General features: G+C 41.0%; 1 protein-coding gene across 4 annotated transcripts in view; it reads left to right on the forward strand.

Annotated features, from left to right (window-relative positions):
- Positions 1–15,611: 15,611 nt before the first annotated feature.
- Positions 15,612–19,753, forward strand: part of cfap20dc (CFAP20 domain containing) — a 356,705-nt gene continuing 352,563 nt past the window's right edge. For all 4 annotated transcript variants that reach the window (XM_059649948.1, XM_048548271.2, XM_048548272.2 and 1 more), the window contains exons 1-2: positions 15,612–15,728; positions 16,062–16,148. In XM_059649948.1, coding sequence (XP_059505931.1) covers positions 15,708–15,728; positions 16,062–16,148 — 108 coding nt within the window. In that variant the 5' untranslated portion in view covers positions 15,612–15,707. The remainder of the gene's footprint in view (positions 15,729–16,061; positions 16,149–19,753) is intronic.

Genomic DNA, 19,753 nt, shown 5'->3' on the forward strand with positions numbered 1-19,753 from the left:
TAATGTTTCTTCCCAGTCACTATTAGGGTGCTTTTCTTCTCGACAAACAAAGAGCTTTCTCCAGCCCATGTCCAGTCAAATCTGCAGACTTAGTTCCATCATCTTGCTGCCAAAAAGAGAACTCCTTGAAATAGCAGCTCCTGTTTATATATTATGCTTGTTGAAGTTGTTTTTCAAGCTTGGTAATCATAGGCGATATTCATTTCCAACCTGTGAAGATTCTCATTATGGTGTAAATCAAACAGAAGTTGAAAACTTTATCACACCTCCCAGTGGAACTTTGCTGGCTGGTTTAATTGTCCTTAGGTAAAATGTTAATTTTAGTTCAGACTGACTTTTGTTTAACAAAAACAGAAACTTCTGGAAAAACTCAGCAGGTCTGGCAGCATCTGCCAAGAGGAAACAAAGTTAACATTTCGGTTCCAGTGACACTGCCTCAGTTCTTTTGGTTTTTATTCTGTCTTTTGTTTAATGTAGCTTGTCATGGTTGAAGTCTGTGAGAATCAGACAAACAAACATAAAACACGAGTGTCCTGGAGGTGCAGATCCTCAGTTGCATGAGCAAATCAACGTAAAGAATGAAAAATCATACAACATTGCATATAGTGAGGAATCAAAACACCTCATTGTTGAGGAGAAATGCATGTATTCTTCTAGGTCTCTTAGACTGAATACATACAGTACTCAGAAAATGGGGAAGAATGTCAGTAAAATTTCCAAAGCTCTTCGAAAGTTTGATGCAAGACTATCTATTTAATTTGCAAGAAGTTGCTGAAACCACCTTGTTTGCATACTCGAGGAAAATTCTTCACCCTTTGAGGTGAAGAGTTGTATTAAAATTTCAATTAAACAGCATGACTGGAAGTGGGTCAAATTGACACTGACTGAGTTTACACCTTGGTACTCCAGTCAATTAACTATTCTCAATAAAATGGAGAACTAAGACTATGTGTGGATTTCAATCATTTAAATGAGTTAGAAGGGACATCTACCCCATTTTGTCTGTCGATGACAGTGTAGCACGATTGGCAGCAAACAGGTTTTTCACAATACTGGATACCAACATTGTGTTCTAGCAGATAGTCTTATACCAAGAGTCAAGATTGCTGACATTATTTATTATGTCATACATGTGGCACCCTTCAACCATCTAACCTTTCGTATCTCCTCTGCAAGAGATTTTTCCAGAGGATAATGTCTGGAATCTTAGACAGGTAACATGAAACCATCTGTAATGTGGATTATGTCTGAGAGATTTGCAAAATGAAGAAACAAAGCTAACTCTCTAGTCACAATGTGTTGAATGGACTACAGAATGCAGGCCTTACACTAAATGAGAAATCACAAATTTTTCAAATGAAAATTGTATTCCTAGGAAACAATATTAAAGGATAAAACATCGCACTGGATCAAAGGAAGATGAGCACTGTTCGCGAATGTCTGTCACCAAGGTTCATAAAATTATGTACAGTGCTTCTTAGACAAGATGAATCATATGGGAAAGTTTATCTCCAACCTAACTAGTTTGTGACAAGCCAGAAGACTCTTTGAAAAAGGCCAATAATTGTATTGGAATCAGGAACAGATTGCAGCTTTTGAAAGGATTTAAGAGAAGCTACTTTCTACTGATTTAGTAGTGTACCACGTTTCAGGCTTATTCACTTTAATAGCTATGAATGCATTATACACAGGACTAGGCGCAGTCCTTACTCAACAGCAAACTGACAGAGCACAAAAACTGGTATGTTTAACACCAACAGCTTTGAATAGAGATATGCAAGCATAGAGAAGGAAGCATGAAAAGTTACAAGGGGACATCAAAGCTTCACAGAATGCTCCATGGTACTGAAATTCCAGATCAAGAATATGTTTGAATTCTTTGAATATGTTATTGGGATCAAAATAAACCTCAAAATGTAATACAAAAATTCAGGTTAAGGCTCATGACATAGAATTATGTTATCATCTATAATGTATAAGATTCCAGACTGAGAATTATCTCTGCTCAATTACAGCAATGCCACATCATTGTGGAATTGTCATTGAGAGGGAGCCTGAAGTAGATGTGCCAGCTTTCGAACATGCAGTCAGGCCAAACAAGACTTCTCACAATCACAACAAGGAAAATCAATTCCAAACAGCTACTGACAAAACCAGAAGAGGTGGTATAACAGTAGATATTAGGTGTCCACCTTTAAAGCCAGGGCAAAGTCTAATTAAGGGACAGCAGATAAATTGACACAGTCATCAGACATCTTGATCGACCAAGATCTTATTTTGTTCAAATGCTTGAAGGACACTCAAGGAGGAACAGCCAGGCACTAATCTATCTTGAACCATGAAGCAAGACCAAATATGAATATTACAAGATACGGAACAGCCATGTTTGTACTGCAAAAGATAGTGTATAGCATGGTAAAACAGTAAAGACATAATAAAACACCATTGCCCTTGTGTTGAAATGAAATGAATCATATCAGGATATCGAGACAGAATTTCAGATCATCTCAATCTCGGAGGTTCAGGCTTTGTGGAGCGCAATAGGAGGTGAAGGTAGTGATAATTATTGCTGCAGTGATAGTGCTAATAATGTTAATAATGGCATTCATTATTACATAGACTACTTATGCGAATAAGTAAGCAAAAGTAAACTAAGTAGAGAGAAACTTGGAGGAGATATGATATAATGACATTTGTGTAAATCATGACTCTAACATTTGGAAGATAGAAGACAAATTGTTGAGAATGAGCATCTGAAAGGAGAGATCTTTGATACCAGATGAAAGCTATGAGAAGTTATTATGTACAAATGTAAATAAAGGAGTGTTACTGTGCATCAGTAGTTGAAGATCCTTGCCTAGAGGTAAGGACCAAGAAGCCTCAGCTGCAGTTTAAACACATAGCCATCCACAGCCTGATATACTCTAAATTGGTATATCAATATGCAAGTAACGAAAGTGGCTTAAAGCACAGGTTAAAGCCAAGTCCATGGTATCAGGGTACTCAGAAATCATAAAATGATTTGGAAGAGTCAACATTGTTCAATGAAATCGAAATCATGCTTGAGTTAAATCTGTTAAGAGACGTTACACGCTATGTATCAAATTGATCAGAAATAGACCATTCAGTCTTTTGATCCCGCTCCACCATTCAATAAGATAAGGGTTGTTTTGTTTCTACTTTGAATTCATATTGCCATCTCCACTACATTCTGGTAACCCTCAATTCCCCTGCATCACAAGAATCTATCCACCTCTGTCTTAAAAATATTCAATGACAAAAATAAAAATTGCTTGAAAAGCTCAGCAGTTCTGGCAGCATTTGTAGAGCGAAATCAGAGTTAATGTTTAAGGTCGAGTAACCCTTCCAATGACCATGTCTCCACTGCCTTCTGAGGTAGAGTTCCAAAGTCTTGCCACCCTCTCAGAGAAAAACAAATCCTCATCTCTGTTTTGAAAATGTGATCTTTCAGTTTAAAACAGTGCTCTCTAGTTCTGGCCTAGCCCACAAAATGAAGTATTCTTTTCACATTCTACCTTGTTAAGACCATTCAGGGTCATACACACTTGAATCAAGTTAGCCCTTACTCTTATAACTCCAGTGGAAACAAGCCCAACCTGTCCAACCATCGTTTTAATCCAATTAGTCCAGGTATCAATCTTGTAGGTCTCCTTTGAAGAGTCTCTAAAGCGTTTATATCTTTCCTTACATAAGGCAACTAAATTGGCACACAATATTCTAGATGTGGATCTGAATTTTGTTTTTATTTTGGCTAAGTCAGAGGTGTGCAATCTGTTTTGATGGATTATTGCCATGGTACCCAATGAGGTTTTTGTTGTTACTTAACAAACTTGGCCCATTAACTACTTACTCTGGCCCTATTGTTAGAAAGCAGAGGGTGGCTCCCTTCTGAAAACTAAAACCATAACACCCAAAGAGGAGCACCTCACCCTATAATCTGTGAAAGGAGTGGAAAAGTGGTGTAACATGCCCTTCAGCAACTTCTAGTGTTTAAATAAAATAAATCCCTGACACTCTTTACAACCCACCAGTAACAACTTTTTTTATCTATTTCTTAACAGGGAACAAATTAACTAAATTATTAACAAACTGAATAAATCCCTTCTAACTACTAACTATTCCCGAATAAAACAAGATTCTAATACTATGCTGTTCCAATAAATATAAATCCTACTTATATAATGTAAAATAAAAACAAGAATTGAGCGTCTCAAAATTATAGCTAGGTTACATGTCTTCTGGAATGCTCTGTGCCTTTTCCAAATATTCTATCAGGAATACGTTCTTGTGAATTCTTCTGTCAGGAATCTTAGCGAGGAGCTACACTTGTCCCCACACCTCCTCCCTCACCCCCATCCCAGGCCCCAAGATGACATTCCACATTAAGCAGAGGTTCACCTGCACATCTGCCAATGTGGTATACTGCATCCACTGTACCCGGTGTGGCTTCCTCTACATTGGGGAAACCAAGCGGAGGCTTGGGGACCGCTTTGCAGAACACCTCCGCTCAGTTCGCAACAAACAACTGCACCTCCCAGTCGCAAACCATTTCCACTCCCCCTCCCATTCTCTAGATGACATGTCCATCATGGGCCTTCTGCACTGCCACAATGATGCCACCCGAAGGTTGCAGGAATAGCAACTCATATTCCGCCTGGGAACCCTGCAGCCATATGGTATCAATGTGGACTTCACCAGTTTCAAAATCTCCCCTTCCCCAACTGCATCCCTAAACCAGCCCGGTTCGTCCCCTCCCCCCACTGCACCACACAACCAGCCCAGCTCTTCCCCCCCACCCACTGCATCCCAAAACCAGTCCAACCTGTCTCTGCCTCCCTAACCGGTTCTTCCTCTCACCCATCCCTTCCTCCCACCCCAAGCCGCACCCCCAGCTACCTACTAACCTCATCCCACCTCCTTGACCTGTCCGTCTTCCCTGGACTGACCTATCCCCCCCCTACCTCCCCACCTACACTCTCTCCACCTATCTTCTTTACTCTCCATCTTCGGTCCGCCTCCCCCTCTCTCCCTATTTATTCCAGTTCCCTCTCCCCATCCCCCTCTCTGATGAAGGGTCTAGGCCCGAAACGTCAGCTTTTGTGCTCCTGAGATGCTGCTTGGCCTGCTGTGTTCATCCAGCCTCACATTTTATTATCTTGGAATTCTCTAGCATCTGCAGTTCCCATTATCTCTGGTGCTATGGTACTGTTGTCAATAGTAGATGCTTTCTCTGAGAGCTGAGAGCTTTTATCTCTACCAGATGGCTTTTCACTCCCCTGTCTTTACCCAACTGCTCCCTTGTTTTATACCATTGATGACCAATCAATATTTTTTATAGTACATTTGGTCCTATGTTGTCAAAACCATCTGATTTACATTTAATTAATTTTTTGCTATCAAAGTGACCGGTTCAAATTGATTGGATAAATTCAAAACTTGTTGTCTCGATAACAAAACAAAACTCCTGCTGGCCCTATGAACTGCTTGACCTTTTGAAACAAATATTTCAACTCATGTGCACCTGCAAACCCACAAGCTGCTGCCCATACATAGCCTTTTTGAATCTCTAAGCATAGAAAAAGCACATCATCTTTTAAAGGAACCACAAACTGCTGTCTCCCTTGCATTTTACAAATACCGATATTTTACAAACATCAAATTCTAAAGTCCTGCTTTCCAATCCACAAATACTCTCCTTAACTTTGCAATACTATGACATCTGAAGTCCAATTCTAGCCTTATCTTATGACAGCTACTTCGGTGAATATCCTGGAATTCAGTGGCATCCCTTGCACCTACATGGTCATTAAAGTCCTGTTGTGCACCCAGACACAAGTCCTATCTCTGGAGCTCCAAATATTTGCCCCAGACATGGCAGACAGGGGAAATTGGTGTCCCACCTTGTGGGCAGTGCCCCAGAGATCTTGCTGAATATTGTGGTGCAGACGCAAGATTTCCTCTTTGCCCAAGGCCAGCAGTGGAGGACATAACACCAGACTGTGTCAGCTGGTCTAAGGTTACCACTCGGGTTAAAGCAATCTCAGCTGGAGGAACGTACAGTAAGGAAGGAAGAAGGTCAATGTCCTTCAACACTCTGCCATAGTAAGTGCCATCATCTCCGTGATACTTCACACTCATTGTATCTCTGCTACTCTGCCCATTTCACTAAAACTAATGCTCTATCACTCTCACTATTGCCTGCAATATCTTGCATCAATTGCCCTCATCAACCCTAGTCCATGACACCAATAACCCTGCATACCTTCTGAGCTGCTTACTTACCAGCTATTTCAAAAGAAGGGGACTTAGTTAAGAATAAGTTGAGAATTTCTTTACTTAAGGTTTGTGAAATTTTGCAATTCCCTATCCCTATTTCAGTTGGAAATGGCAGAACTATTAAGAAATTTGGACAAAAGAATCATCAATTCAATGCCACCTCTGATTTACAAATTAGGTTAACAGTAGTGACAGAATTAATTGAGCATACTGAAGGAAAGTAGAGTTGACCTTTGGATAGAAAGAAAAACAGCTACCGAAAATAAGACTGGACGTAATGAGTATGGTAAAGAAATTGAAAGGGTAATAGAGAGATTAGCAGGACAGAAATGGTCTGCAGGCAGATAGATAAACACTCAATTCACATACACTGCTGTGTGATACTAATTCAAGGACAGGGGTGCACTCAACTGTAATGAATGGCAAGTGAATAGCACACAATTTTCAAACACTGGCAAAAACAAAAGCATACCAAAAAAATCATTATAAATAAATCACCTTCCATGTGTATTTTCTGCAGTCTATTCCTATGAATAGGTAGGCTGGTGTTGTCTTCCTTACAACAAAGATGGCCTGATTGAGATGTACAAATTTATGCGGCATATATAGGGGGAACCTTCTCTCCTTAGTAGAGTGGTCAATAATCAGGGAGCAGAGCCTTAAGGAAAGGAGCTGAAGGTTTAAAGGGGATTGGGTGAAAAATATTTTCAAAAGGGCAGAGTGTGTCTGGAATTCAATGCCTGAATGTATGATACATGTATGAACTATCGAGACATTTAATGAGTATTTAGATAAACATTTGAAAAGCCATAGCATACAAAGCTCTGGTCAGGTCCTGGAAAATGGATTAGAATTAAAATATTCAATCAGATAAGCAATTACTCTGTCATGAATGATGTAAGGTTTTGAATGTTGTTGCTCCTGAAGCAACTGGTTGATTATTCAGTCACATTCTTCACTTGAACTCTGAAGATGGCAGCGCAAAACATTCTGAAGGTAGGAAGGTGAGCTACGCAGCTCAGAATACGCTCAGTTTTTTTCATTCAAAATGGTGATGTAACTAATACAGATTTACTTTTGGTCAAGCGTCAGCTCCTAAAATGTTAATAGTTATGACATTGAATGCCAACAGGAGATAATTAGAGTTCTTCAGTTGGAAGTGGACACTATATGTCACTGTGGCTGAAATATTCTCAAGATCCAGCTGTAGGTCTGCATGAGCTACTTCATTATTAATGGAGATGAATGCTGTGTAATCATTAACAAATCGCTTCAGCCACCATCTTGTCATTGTAGTTCAATGATAAACCAGATAAGACGTTGTACTTTGGGCCCTTCCCTGTGAAACTCCTCCTGTGCATCTGGCCTCCAAAAACTACATGGGTTTTCCTTTTAGCCAATTATAACTCCAGTCACAGCAATATATTCTCTTCAATGCCGAAGGACAACAGCTCTATTCAAAAATTTTGGTCTAATTTCATGCTGAATGTTGTCTGAAAATCAAAAGTATTATCTCTGGCATTCAGCTTTCATGGATGTCTGGGACAAGACACTGATAAGGTCAAGAGTTGCATGGTTCTGATCTAATCCAAACATAGAATTGATGCGCAGGTTATTGATGGAAAGTTATCATTCGAATGTGCTATTGGTGATTACTTCCATTACAGTATTTCAGATGATGCACATTTCTAAGAATACAAATTTTCAAAGTGGAATTCCTAACAAAACTAAAATTAATGGAATCGCTGGGCAAAGTCTCTGTTGGTTTGCAGCTGTGATTGTTGGAGGTCAGTCATCTCAACTCCAGGACATCTATGCAGGAGCTCCTCAGGGAAGTGTCCTTGGCCCAACCATTTTCAGCTGCTTCATCAATGACCTTCCCTCCATGATAAAATTCAGAAACTCAAAGATCTTTAGAAGCACCTTCCAAATACACGATTACTTCCATCTAGAAAAACAAGGGCAGCAATTATATTGGAACACCATCACTTGCAAGTTCCACTCAAGGCCACTCACTATCTTGACTTGGAAATATATCACTGTTGCTTCACTGCTACTGGGTAAAAATCCTGGAATTACCTCCCTCAGGGCATTGTGGGCCTACCTACAGCATGTGGACTCCAGCGGTTCAAGAACACAGCTCACCAGAACCTTCTCAAGGGGATCTAGGGATGTGCAATAAATGCTGGTCGTCTTGTGACTCCTAAGTCCCACAAGTGGGGAAATAATTACATTGAGATCCATAAAAACACCCAAGCAGCTTGTAAGGACATCACATTCTACCCTCCAATGGGTTTCATATTTATTAGTTGTCTGACATAATATATCTATGGGAAAGGTGCGCTGAACTAAATGATATAATTGTAAAGGTGATTCAGGAACAAAGAGATTTAGAGTGTACGCATACAAATTTTCAAATGTGGCAGGAAAAGTGATAAAGATGCTAAAATGCATGATAACTTTGGCTTCATAAATTGAGAAATAATACACAAAAGCAAGAAAGTTATGATAACCCTTTATAAAGTCTGGTATATCTCAGATGGAAGTTTAGGCTGAATTTTATCCTGGTCTTCCAGAGCCCAGTCTCAGAGCTGAGTAGGTCCTATGAGCATACACTTGCTCGAACCATATCCATGTCTGACTTACTGCCTCTGTTATCTGTTTGATACAGTGCGTTCAATCAGAAAGCTATAAGTTCTGGAGCCTTGGCAGCCATGATGAGAGAGATGGACACTGCTGAGGTAATGTGGGAACTGTGAGGGCCCAACGCAGAGACACCTTCAGATATATTCATGCTATTACAAACTGAGGAAAATCTAAATTGTTAAGGTGCCTCAAATGGAGCAAAACCTTTCCATTCATAACCCTGTAACTGGAGCTTGGAACCTCTGGTTCTATTCTCTGGCAGTAAAATTCATACCTAATTGTGGACTTAATTAATTTAATTGCTTGCCTCCTTCTATGATGTGTATAGCTTATTTTGTTCCCCAGTAGGTCTCAGAAAACATCCCCTTCAGTGGGAATGCATTAGGAAGGATCTTGACATGGCTTACCACTGCTTTTCCATTTCTACCGTTTCCCTGTCTTCAGCCCCTAGCCCCATTTCCAAGAGCAGATAAATTTTGGCCCATTATGTTCACTTCTGGCACCACGTTGCATAACTACAATCTTCCTGTCAAGATTAATTGGAATAGCACCAGGTTTGAGAGACTTTTACATAGACAAATTGGGGAAGCTGGGCATATTGTCCTCAGGCCGAAGAAGAATAAGTGAAGATTGAATAGAGGTCTTTCAAATCTTAAAGGCTTTGACACAGCAAATGAAGTTAAAGTGTTTTAATTGGCAGAATGGAATCCAATAAGCACAGCTTTAGGTAGAACCACTAGTTAGTTAAAAAAATTATTTTTATGCAAAGTGTTATTGTGATTTGAGTAGCACAGCCTCCAAGGATTATATAAGCAAGTTCAGTAACGCAATTCAAAAGTGCATTAGGTAAATATTTGAAGGGAAAATTTGAAGAGAAAAAGCAGAGGAGTACACCTAACTGGGTAACTTCTTCAAAGAATCGGCACAGGCATGATGGTTCAAATGCAGCTCTGTATTATATCATTTCATGATAAAAATATAAAAATCTCTTTCAAAATATTGAGAAAGGCATTGGCTTTCAAATGTTCGGACAGAAAAAATCAGGGAGTGGTTGTTACTTGCAGAAAGTAGTTTGTAAAAGAAATTTGAGTCTAACTCAACAGCTTTTGGACTGCAGAACAATCACAGGAGTTGATCCCTAACACCCCACATCTCCCAAGTTACACATTTTAAAACTTGCTTCAGTGAAAGGATAGGACCTTTCACATCTTGCTTGTCCAGTCTCTCAATGCACTCTTCCAATTGAGGAAATCAGATTTGAATTAGCTCTTCATACTGCATTGACTTTGTAACAATCAAAACAGTCTTTGTGACCCATATAATTCTGTCACCATCACAATAAGTGTGCTCCAACTCTCCAGCTATTGTCACTCAGTTCAGTAATATCATTGTTCATCTTGAATTTATCTTCTCTCCTCACTTGAGTTAATCTTTCTGGATTGAGATTGTCGTCATGATGTTTTATGGCTAAAACAACCGCTCCATTAATAGCATGGCCTATTTACACGTCAATTTATGATTCTGTGTTTTCTTTAGAAATCACTTTGATATTTTTCTGGAGAAAGCATAATATTCCATTTAACTTTTTACATAATATTATTCAATCTGATTACTACAGGATCAACATTTCAATTTCAATTCATTTTCAAATTCTTCTGATACTTTTATTTCACGTCCTATTTTTTCACAACTGCAAACACACTTCTACGCTATCTTCCTGATCAATAGTATCTCGATAAAATATTAATATGATAAACATGCTGAATTTTCCCATTTACAGAATTCTTAACATAATTCACGTCATTGCATTTCTTTTTGATTTGGTAATGTCCAATGAACTGAGCTTTTAGTAGTCTATCAGAGACAGGTAATAATGCTAAAACATTGTCTCCAGTGACAAAAGTCTGAGCTTTGACATTTTTATGAGCTCTCATTTTCAGTTTGGCCAACTCACAACCTTTGGTTCATTTTTTTCAGAAACCTGACACTTCAGTCAATAGTGTAGTCTTTGAGTTTTGATGTATAATTTTTTTCTTTCATCAATTTAAGGGATTCACTTACTTAATGTCTTTTACAGTCCAAATCCTGTGGATTCATTAGAGGTAAGCCTAATGGCAAATGATAAAATGTAGCCTTCTATCAAAGCCTTGAAGACATTCCTGACAATTATGTCTAATCATGATCTGTCATGCTTGATGCTATCTTTACATTGGTCCTTGAATCTACAGATGATAAGATAAAGACATAAATTATTTAATTTCCAGAAAGTTCAATATTTATTTGAATATTTATGATGTAAAATTTAAAATGTTGGGCTAACTTTTCCACTGCTGTTTGTTGCCATAATTTTTCCTAATGGCACTACCTGAGGAAAACTTGTTAAAACACCCATAATGGTCAAAAGATAAACTGAAACCTATTACTGGTTATTGTGTAGCATGCCTACCTATTTTTTAAGGCCCACAAATGCAAGTCCAGGCAACTTGTCATGTTTGCTAGCAATGGACAGCAAAGGGTGTGGAAATTTTGCTGTACTGCACCGAACTGTGTCAATGTAACAGCTATATCATATACCAGCAGCTTAAGTGGCAAGCACACAAAATGGTGTTTGAACTAAATAGCTATGTCTCAAAGCTGAAGAGGATCATTCCTCAATCAAGAGGGGCTATTGTCATTCTGACATACTCAGTGAAGAATGCCATCCAATTTTCAACCTAGGGCCTGGGACATGGTCAGACACTGGGTTGGTCAGGGGTTTCAAGTCTTTGCAATCCATGGCTGAGGTCATGGTCAGTCCTGAAATTCCATTGCATCCAGTCTGGGCTGTAGTGGCAAGTCAGGCAGGGAGCTGACACAAATATCATTCAGAGGTGGAGCACAACTGGGGCTGTCATTCCAGTTGGTCAGGATTTCAGCTGATCATTCAAGTTAAAGGGATATGATAGGGACCACTCCTGGGGTGGGCCAGTTGCGGAAGTCACTTATAGGGTTTGGAGGCAGCATGCTGGGTTGCAGAGGGAAAAATAATGTTAAGTGGGGACACCTCAACATTTAAGGCTGGCAAACAATGTTGGATATGAGAATGCGTGTTACTATGGGATACATAATCACTGATGGTTACTACCACCAAGATTTTGATTGGGGACAGGGTAAGGGGTGGGTGATGAAGAACAGTACATCACAATGGTTGGCATATCTAAGCTGTAGGTTTGGGGCTCAGGATAATTTGGAAAGATGAAGATTGTAAGAGACTACATATTTCATTTTTGGGACAGTGAACTGAAATAGAATTTGTGTTGCTATAACTGAAAAACAGTAACTGAATTGTAATGTTAATAAGCTGTAACTGTCAAGAGCAGAAGAAAGAAGTATCCAGAGATGAGAGATTAGAAGCATCCGTTTCTCACTCTCTCTCTTTTTCTCTTTATGGAGAAAAGACAGAAATACCAAGAAAACTTTAAGGAAAATACACAGAAGAAAATCTAAATCCACCTGATCTACCACTGAATTGGAGGACAGTTGTCACCCCATAGATAACAGTGTGTCATAATTGCAAAAATCAAAAACACATTCAGGAAACTGTACTTTTGATCTTTGAAATTTTGTTTACCTTGGCTGTATTATTATGCCAGTGTTATAGTGTTAAGCAATTTGCCCTTTTTCTCTCTTAATCCTGATTGATTGTATTCATACCTGGAGTGTTGAGCAGGCATAGTTTAGGTTGCATCTATGAGAAATTCTTTCTTTTCACTTGTTGAAGTTATGTGCCATAATAAATGTGTTTTTTTTTTCTGTTACTGAGTACCAGCCAGTCATGCAATTGTTCATTTTGATGGTCTTAGTGGGATTTTGTACATTTGTACATTTGAAAATGGCTTGTGGAACTGTGGGCCATGATTATAAGGGCATTGTTCATTAATCAGGCACTATGGTATCCCAGAGGTTAAGATATCTGTAATCATAGACTGCTGCATGAAATGCATGATGTGGAATACAATTCCTGGCCACTTGACCATGTAATGAGTCAGATTGATCACAGTCATATCTTTGAGGCAGATATAATTACAGGCAAACTTCAAAGTGTCACCAATGTGACACAATTCACAAAGTCTCAGAGGCTGCACCAGGGCATGAATCTAGTTTCCTCCCACCTTAAGTATTTGACAACATGTTCTTATTTGCAAAGCTGCATTTTTTGAATCACGTTTGGTTTGAAGGACATGTTATCAACAATCTATCAGCATTTACTATCTCTTACCGTATTGAGATCAAATCCTGGAGTAGATCTGAACACACAACACATCAGACTGCTACGAACCAAGTTTATTCCAAAGCGAGCACTATCTGGTGGTACATCTTCAAAATGCAATGCATCCATCAACATGGAGCAAAAGCAGAAAATCAACAGAAACACCCTTCAGAGATAGTAGGAACTGCAGATGCTGGAGAATCTGAGATAACAAGGCGTAGAGATGGAAGAACACAGTAAGCCAAGCAGCATTAGAAGAGCAGGAAGGCTGACATTTTGGGCCTAGACTCTTCTTCAGAGATGGGGGAGATGAAGGGGGTTCTGAAATAAATGGGGGGTGTAGGTGGATAGAAGATGGATAGAGGAGAAGATAGGTGGAGAGGAGACAGACAGGTCAAAGAGGCAGCGATGGAGCCAGTAAAGGTGAGTGTAGGTAGGGACGTAGGGAGGAGATAGGTCAGCCAGGGATGACAGACAGGTCAAGGGGGCAGGATAAGGTTAGTATGTAGGAGATGGGGGTCCGGCTTGAGGTGGGAGGTGGGGATAGGTGGGAGGAAGGACAGGTTACGGAGGCGGGGATGAGCTGGGCTGGTTTTTGGATGCAGTAGGGGGAGAGGAGATTTTGAAGCTTGTGAAATCCACATTGTTACCATTGGGCTGCATGATTCCCAAGCGGAATATGAACATAGAACATAGAACATAGAACATTACAGCACAGTACAGGCCCTTCGGCCATCGATGTTGTGCCGACCTGTCATACCGATCTAAAGCCCATCTAACCTAAACTATTCCATGTACATCCATATGCTTGTCCAATGATGACTTAAAAGTACTTAAAGTTGGCGAATCTACTACCGTTGCAGGCAAAGTGTTCCATTCCATTACTACGCTCTGAGTAAAGAAACTACCTCTGACATCTGTCCTATATCTTTCACTCCTCAATTTAAAGCTATGGCCCCTCGTGCTCGCCGTCACCATCCTAGGAAAAAGGCTCTCCCTATCCACCCTATTTAACCCTCTGATTATTTTATATGTCTCAATTAAGTCGCCTCTCAACCTTCTTCTCTCCAATGAAAACAGCCTCAAGTCCCTCAGCCTTTCCTCGTAAGACCTTCCCTCGATACCAGGCAACATCCTAGTAAATCTCCTCTGCACCCTTTCCAAAGCTTCCACATCCTTCTTATAATGCGGTGACCAGAACTGTACGCAATACTCCAAGTGTGGCCGCACCAGAGTTTTGTCCAGCTGCAGCATAACCTCATGGTTCTGGAACTCGATCCCTCTATTAATAAAAGCTAAAACACTGTATGCCTTCTTAACAGCCCTGTCTGAGTTGCTGTTCCTGCAACCTTCGGGTAGCATCGGTGTTGCATTGCAGGAGGCCCAGGATGGACATGTCGTCTGCAGAATAGGAGGGGGAGTTGAAATGGTTCACAACCGGGAGGTGCAGTTGTTTGTCGTGAACCTAGCGTAGGTGTTCTGCCACGCAGTCCTCAAGCCTCCGCTTGGTTTCCCCAATGTGGAGGAGGCCACAACGGGTACAGCGGATGCAGTATACCACATTAGCAGGTGTGCAGGTGAACATCTGCTTGACATGGAAAGTCTTCTTGGGGCCTGTGATGGGGGTGAGGGACGAGGTGTGGGGGCAAGTGTAGCACTTCCTGCGGTTGCAGGGAAAAGTGCTGGGTCACTTCACAAGCTTCAAAATCTCCCCTCCACCCACCACATCCCAAAACCAGCCCAGCTTGTCCCCGCCTCCTAACCTGTTCTTCCTCTCAACTATCCCCTCCTCCCACCTCAAGCCCCACCTCCATTTCCTACCTACTAACCTCATCCTGCCTCCTTGACCTGTCCATCCTCCCTGGACCGACCCATCTCCTCCCTACCTCCCCACCTACACCCACCTTTACTGGCTCCATCCCCGTCTCTTTGACCTGTCTGTCTCCTCTCCACCTCAAGCCCCACCTCCATTTCCTACCTACTAACCTCATCCTGCCTCCTTGACCTGTCCATCCTCCCTGGACCGACCCATCTCCTCCCTACCTCCCCACCTACACCCACCTTTACTGGCTCCATCCCCGTCTCTTTGACCTGTCTGTCTCCTCTCCACCTATCTTCTCCTCTATCCATCTTCGATTCTCCTCCCCTTCTCTCTCCCTATTTATTTCAGAACCCTCTCCACCTCCCCCATTTCTGATGAAGGGTCTAGGCCGGAAACATCAGCCTTCCCGCTCCTCCGATGCTGCCTGGCCTGCTGTGTTCATCCAGCTCCACCTTCAGTTTGGTGCTGGGCGCACGCGCGCTGACTACAAACGGTCAGCCTGCAGCGTCTGTGTCACCATGACAACCGCCGAGGTTCCCTTGAGAGCGGCGCTCCTCGCGCTCTGATTGGTTCAATGGGCAACAAGTGCAAAATGGAAGTCGAGACGTTGAGGTGTTGTTCGCAAATGGAAAGGACTGTTTCTGTGCATTTCCTCCATTAGATTCTTACAAAGCTTTCTGAACGTTTTGCAGCATGTTCAAGAACGAGTATCAGGTAATGTTCCAATACTGTGCCCTTTGGGAGTCACGAGAATAATGCAGAACGTATCTTATTCATGAAGAAAGTTTCAACCACAATATACATTTATCAGTTCTGTTTAGGCAATAGCAGCGTGTTTAAGAGTTAACCGGTTAAGCTAAACCTTTTATTTTATCCACTGCCATGTTTTATACTTGCACACTAGAACTTTTCTAAGTAATTAGTGTTGGGTGTTTCCATGAGCAGACACTGCTTTGTCAGTTTCCTTCACTACTCTAACCCTGTGTTTGTTTGTCAACTACTTGCTTTTTAAAAGCGGAAAACGAACCTATGGCTTTTTTTTTAAAGGGAGGACCATTTGTAGAAATCTTCAGCTCACAAGGTAAAGATCCGGTAGCAAAATGGAAGCTTTGCGGCAGTCCAGCAGTCCAAAAAGTAAGTTACTGGTTGTCAATACCGTTGAAATTAATTGATTTTGTTCTTCTTTATGAAGAGTTAGAAGGCTTTTCGAAATACATACTTTAATCCTTTTGTTTCACCAACAGTGTAGATTTACAATTGGATGCCAATGCGTTTCAAATTTATAGAATGTTGCAAACTTTGTAAGTGAAAAACAATCCAAAAGCAGATGCGTTCTCCGATTATCGTGAGAAGAGTTATTGGTGGAAAATGGGATAGGAACGGTTTGGACGGTGGGGGGAGGGAAATCAGCAAAATAAAGAACACCGAAGTAAATTACGGCCGATGTTGGAAATCTGAAACAAAGGCAGAAATTACTGAAATATTGTCATCAGGAACCATCTTTCATAAACGAAGTTCATGTTTCAATTTGACAGTTGTTCATTGAATTGGATAATGAGAGTCTGGTCGTCAGAATTAAGATCATAAAATACCGACATTATTTATAATATAATGCCTTTGGTGATCGCAGGATGTAAATACTGCTGTTATGTCATTTTTACGTCGTCGTCTTGAAAAAAACACCACTATATACATCCATAAACATCCGCGTAGCCACAGATAACTGCCACACTGCTGGACGAATCAGGATGGGAAAAACCCCACAACACCAACAGCATCAACAAGGACAGCACCCTGATACTGCTGGATCTGTGCCTCACAACCCACTTCAACAACTGTATATTCAAACAAATCAATAGAACACCAATCGGATCCCTAATATCAGGACTGACTGTAGAAGCAGTAACGCAAAGGTTAGCACAGGCAGTGTTTCCCCCACGTACAACCCAAACTCTGGGTCCATGATGTGGATGACACCTTCATTTTATCAAACGCACAAAGCTAAAACAAACCCACTAACACATAAGCAAATCCTCGCCGAAATAAAATTCACAAAAGAATGCAATAATTGACTACCCTTTCTCGACATAACGGTAGAACGTAAAAACAGCAGGGATCTCTAGACTAGCTTATACAGAAAGACCACGCTTCTGGACCAGATACTTAATGACACCAGCAACCACCCCAACATCCACAAATGGAACTGCATCAGGACATTATTTAAATGAGCTACAACACACTGCAGCAATCCAGAATTACGCAAAGCAGAATAGGAGCACTGAAATTGAGTTTTTAAAAGGAATGGATACCCAAAAGCACAATCCATCATTACCTCCACGGTAGACCACAACAAGAAGACACAACACGGCCAAACACAGTCGTCGCCCTACTGTTCATCAGAGACAATAGCAGAGATGACCACAAAACTGCTGAGACCCCTAGGTGTCAGGGTAACCAACAAACCAACGTAAAGGATCCCATATCCACAACCAATTAAAATAACATAAAAGACGAAATACCATGCAAGGGCTGCAAGAAATGTTACATAGGCTGAACTGGAAAAAAACTGACAATAAGGATACACAAACACCAGCTAGCCACCAAGAAACATGACCAATTCTCACTGGTATGAATATACACTGACAAAGAAGGACACAAATTTGACTGGGACAATGCATCTACAATAGCACAAACCAAACAGAGAAATGCCAGGAAATTCCTGGAAGCCTGACATTACAAACCACTGAAAAACAGAACCGAAGTGATGCCAACCACCCCAGCAAATTGAGGTATATAAATAACAAGTGGGACAGGACACCAACACTTCACTGGAGGCTAACTGATGATGTTACCTAGCTTGGTGATGAAACGTAAGCAATCAAACACACGAGCTTGGAGAGCCAATTTACAATCTCATGTCAAAAGTTGAATGGTTTCCCACTCTGGCAGTGTTCTCCATGGAGGTAGGGTGGAGTGTTGAGGGAGGAAGAAAGAAAGGGGTGTTGGTGCAATGCTGCAGTCGAATTTGATTCCTCTTTGCACATGTATTTGGTCTGTGATGGATCTGTTGGTCAGACAGTTGCACATCAAAGACCAAGAGCCAATCTCTGCCAGCTGGAGGAAGCACAGCCTTTGACACAAATGCCGCCAACCCCATCACGTTACACGTTACCCATCATATTCTCAGTGCACCAACAACCTACTGTGAGATCAAAAAATCCACTCAACAGCTGAAAATAACAAGACCCTCTGGTGCAAATAAAATCCTTGAAGTATCAAAATCTAGCAGAGGTGTGCTCTTGACTTGAATCCATGGCCTAATTTTCTTGTCTTGGAAGGAAGATAGCATGCCAGGAGATCTTTGAGATGCCATAATTGAGACCATCTTCAAAAACTGAGGCTTCTCTGACTGTGGAATTAGAAGGACTTTCCTACTCTCTATCACAAGAAAGGTCATCTTGAGAATCTTCCTTTGATTATCACCTCTTTGTGGTTGAAGAGTTCTTTCCTAAGTCTCAATGCACCGTTTGCCTGTCATTAGACACAATGAACCTGATTTTCCATTTGCCAAATCCGAGAAAAGTGCAGGGAACAGCATCAACTCTGTACATGGCTAACTTCTATCTCTTGAAGGCATTGGACCTTGCCAACTATAACAGATTGCAGCAATTTATCACTATTCTGTGCTTGCATCACAATGACATTCAAGCTGTGATGTTCACCACTCAATAAGATCATGGCTAATCTGATTTACTTCACATTCCTGCCTATCCCTGATGACCTTTCACCCTCTCACTATCAATCTCTGCCTTAAAAATATAGAATTTCCCATTTGAAGGTGAAATTTTTTTCCTTAGTGGTTCATGAGGCTTTCAAACTCTTTCCACTGCCTTTTCAGGAAGAGAGTCTTTTGAATATTTTGAAAGTGGAGTGGATAAATTCTTGGTGAGCAAAGGGTGAAGGGTTAGTGGAGTTACGAAGAATGTGCATTTGTGGCTACAGTCAGATCAACCATGATCTTATTAAATGGCATGCTGGAGATGAGGCGCCAAATAGCCTAGTCCTGTCCTTTGTTTGATGTATGTATCTCACAACTCTACAATTTCTCACAATTTGAATAAGCTAAAAAATATTACACATCCTGTCAAAATTTATAATTTCACATTTTCCCATGGCATAGTCTGTTTCCCAGATCTTTGCCCACTCATACAACCTGCTTGTATCTCAGAGGTTGTAGACTTGCTTGCCAAACTGGTGCGTTTGATTGCAGATGTTTCGTCGCCCTGCAAGGTAACATCGTCGGTGCGCCTCTGGTGAAGCGTTGTTGTCCTCTCCCGCTTGTTATTTATATCCTTTGGTTTGCTGGGGTGGTTGGCATTACTCCCAGTTGTGTACTTTAGGAAGTCCATAGAAAGCGGGATGTGTTGGCTTCCTCTGGCTTCATTTGTTTGGCATTCTTTCTTGCTGATATCTCTTGAGTTGTATAATTTCTTCAGAGTTGTTGTAATCTGGTTCTCTAACTGTGGTATTGGATCTATCACCATCTGCTGGTAGGTATCAGTCTCTGCTAGTACATAGAACATAGAACAATACAGCGCAGAACAGGCGCTTTGGCCCTTGATGTTGCGCCGACCTGTGAACTAATCTAAGCCCCTCCTCCTACACTATCCCATCATTATCCATATGCTTATCCAAGGACTGTTTAAATGTCCCTAATGTGGCTGAGTTAACTACATTGG

Source organism: Stegostoma tigrinum, chromosome 11 (genome assembly GCF_030684315.1).
Source record: "Stegostoma tigrinum isolate sSteTig4 chromosome 11, sSteTig4.hap1, whole genome shotgun sequence".
NCBI lineage: Eukaryota > Metazoa > Chordata > Chondrichthyes > Orectolobiformes > Stegostomatidae > Stegostoma > Stegostoma tigrinum.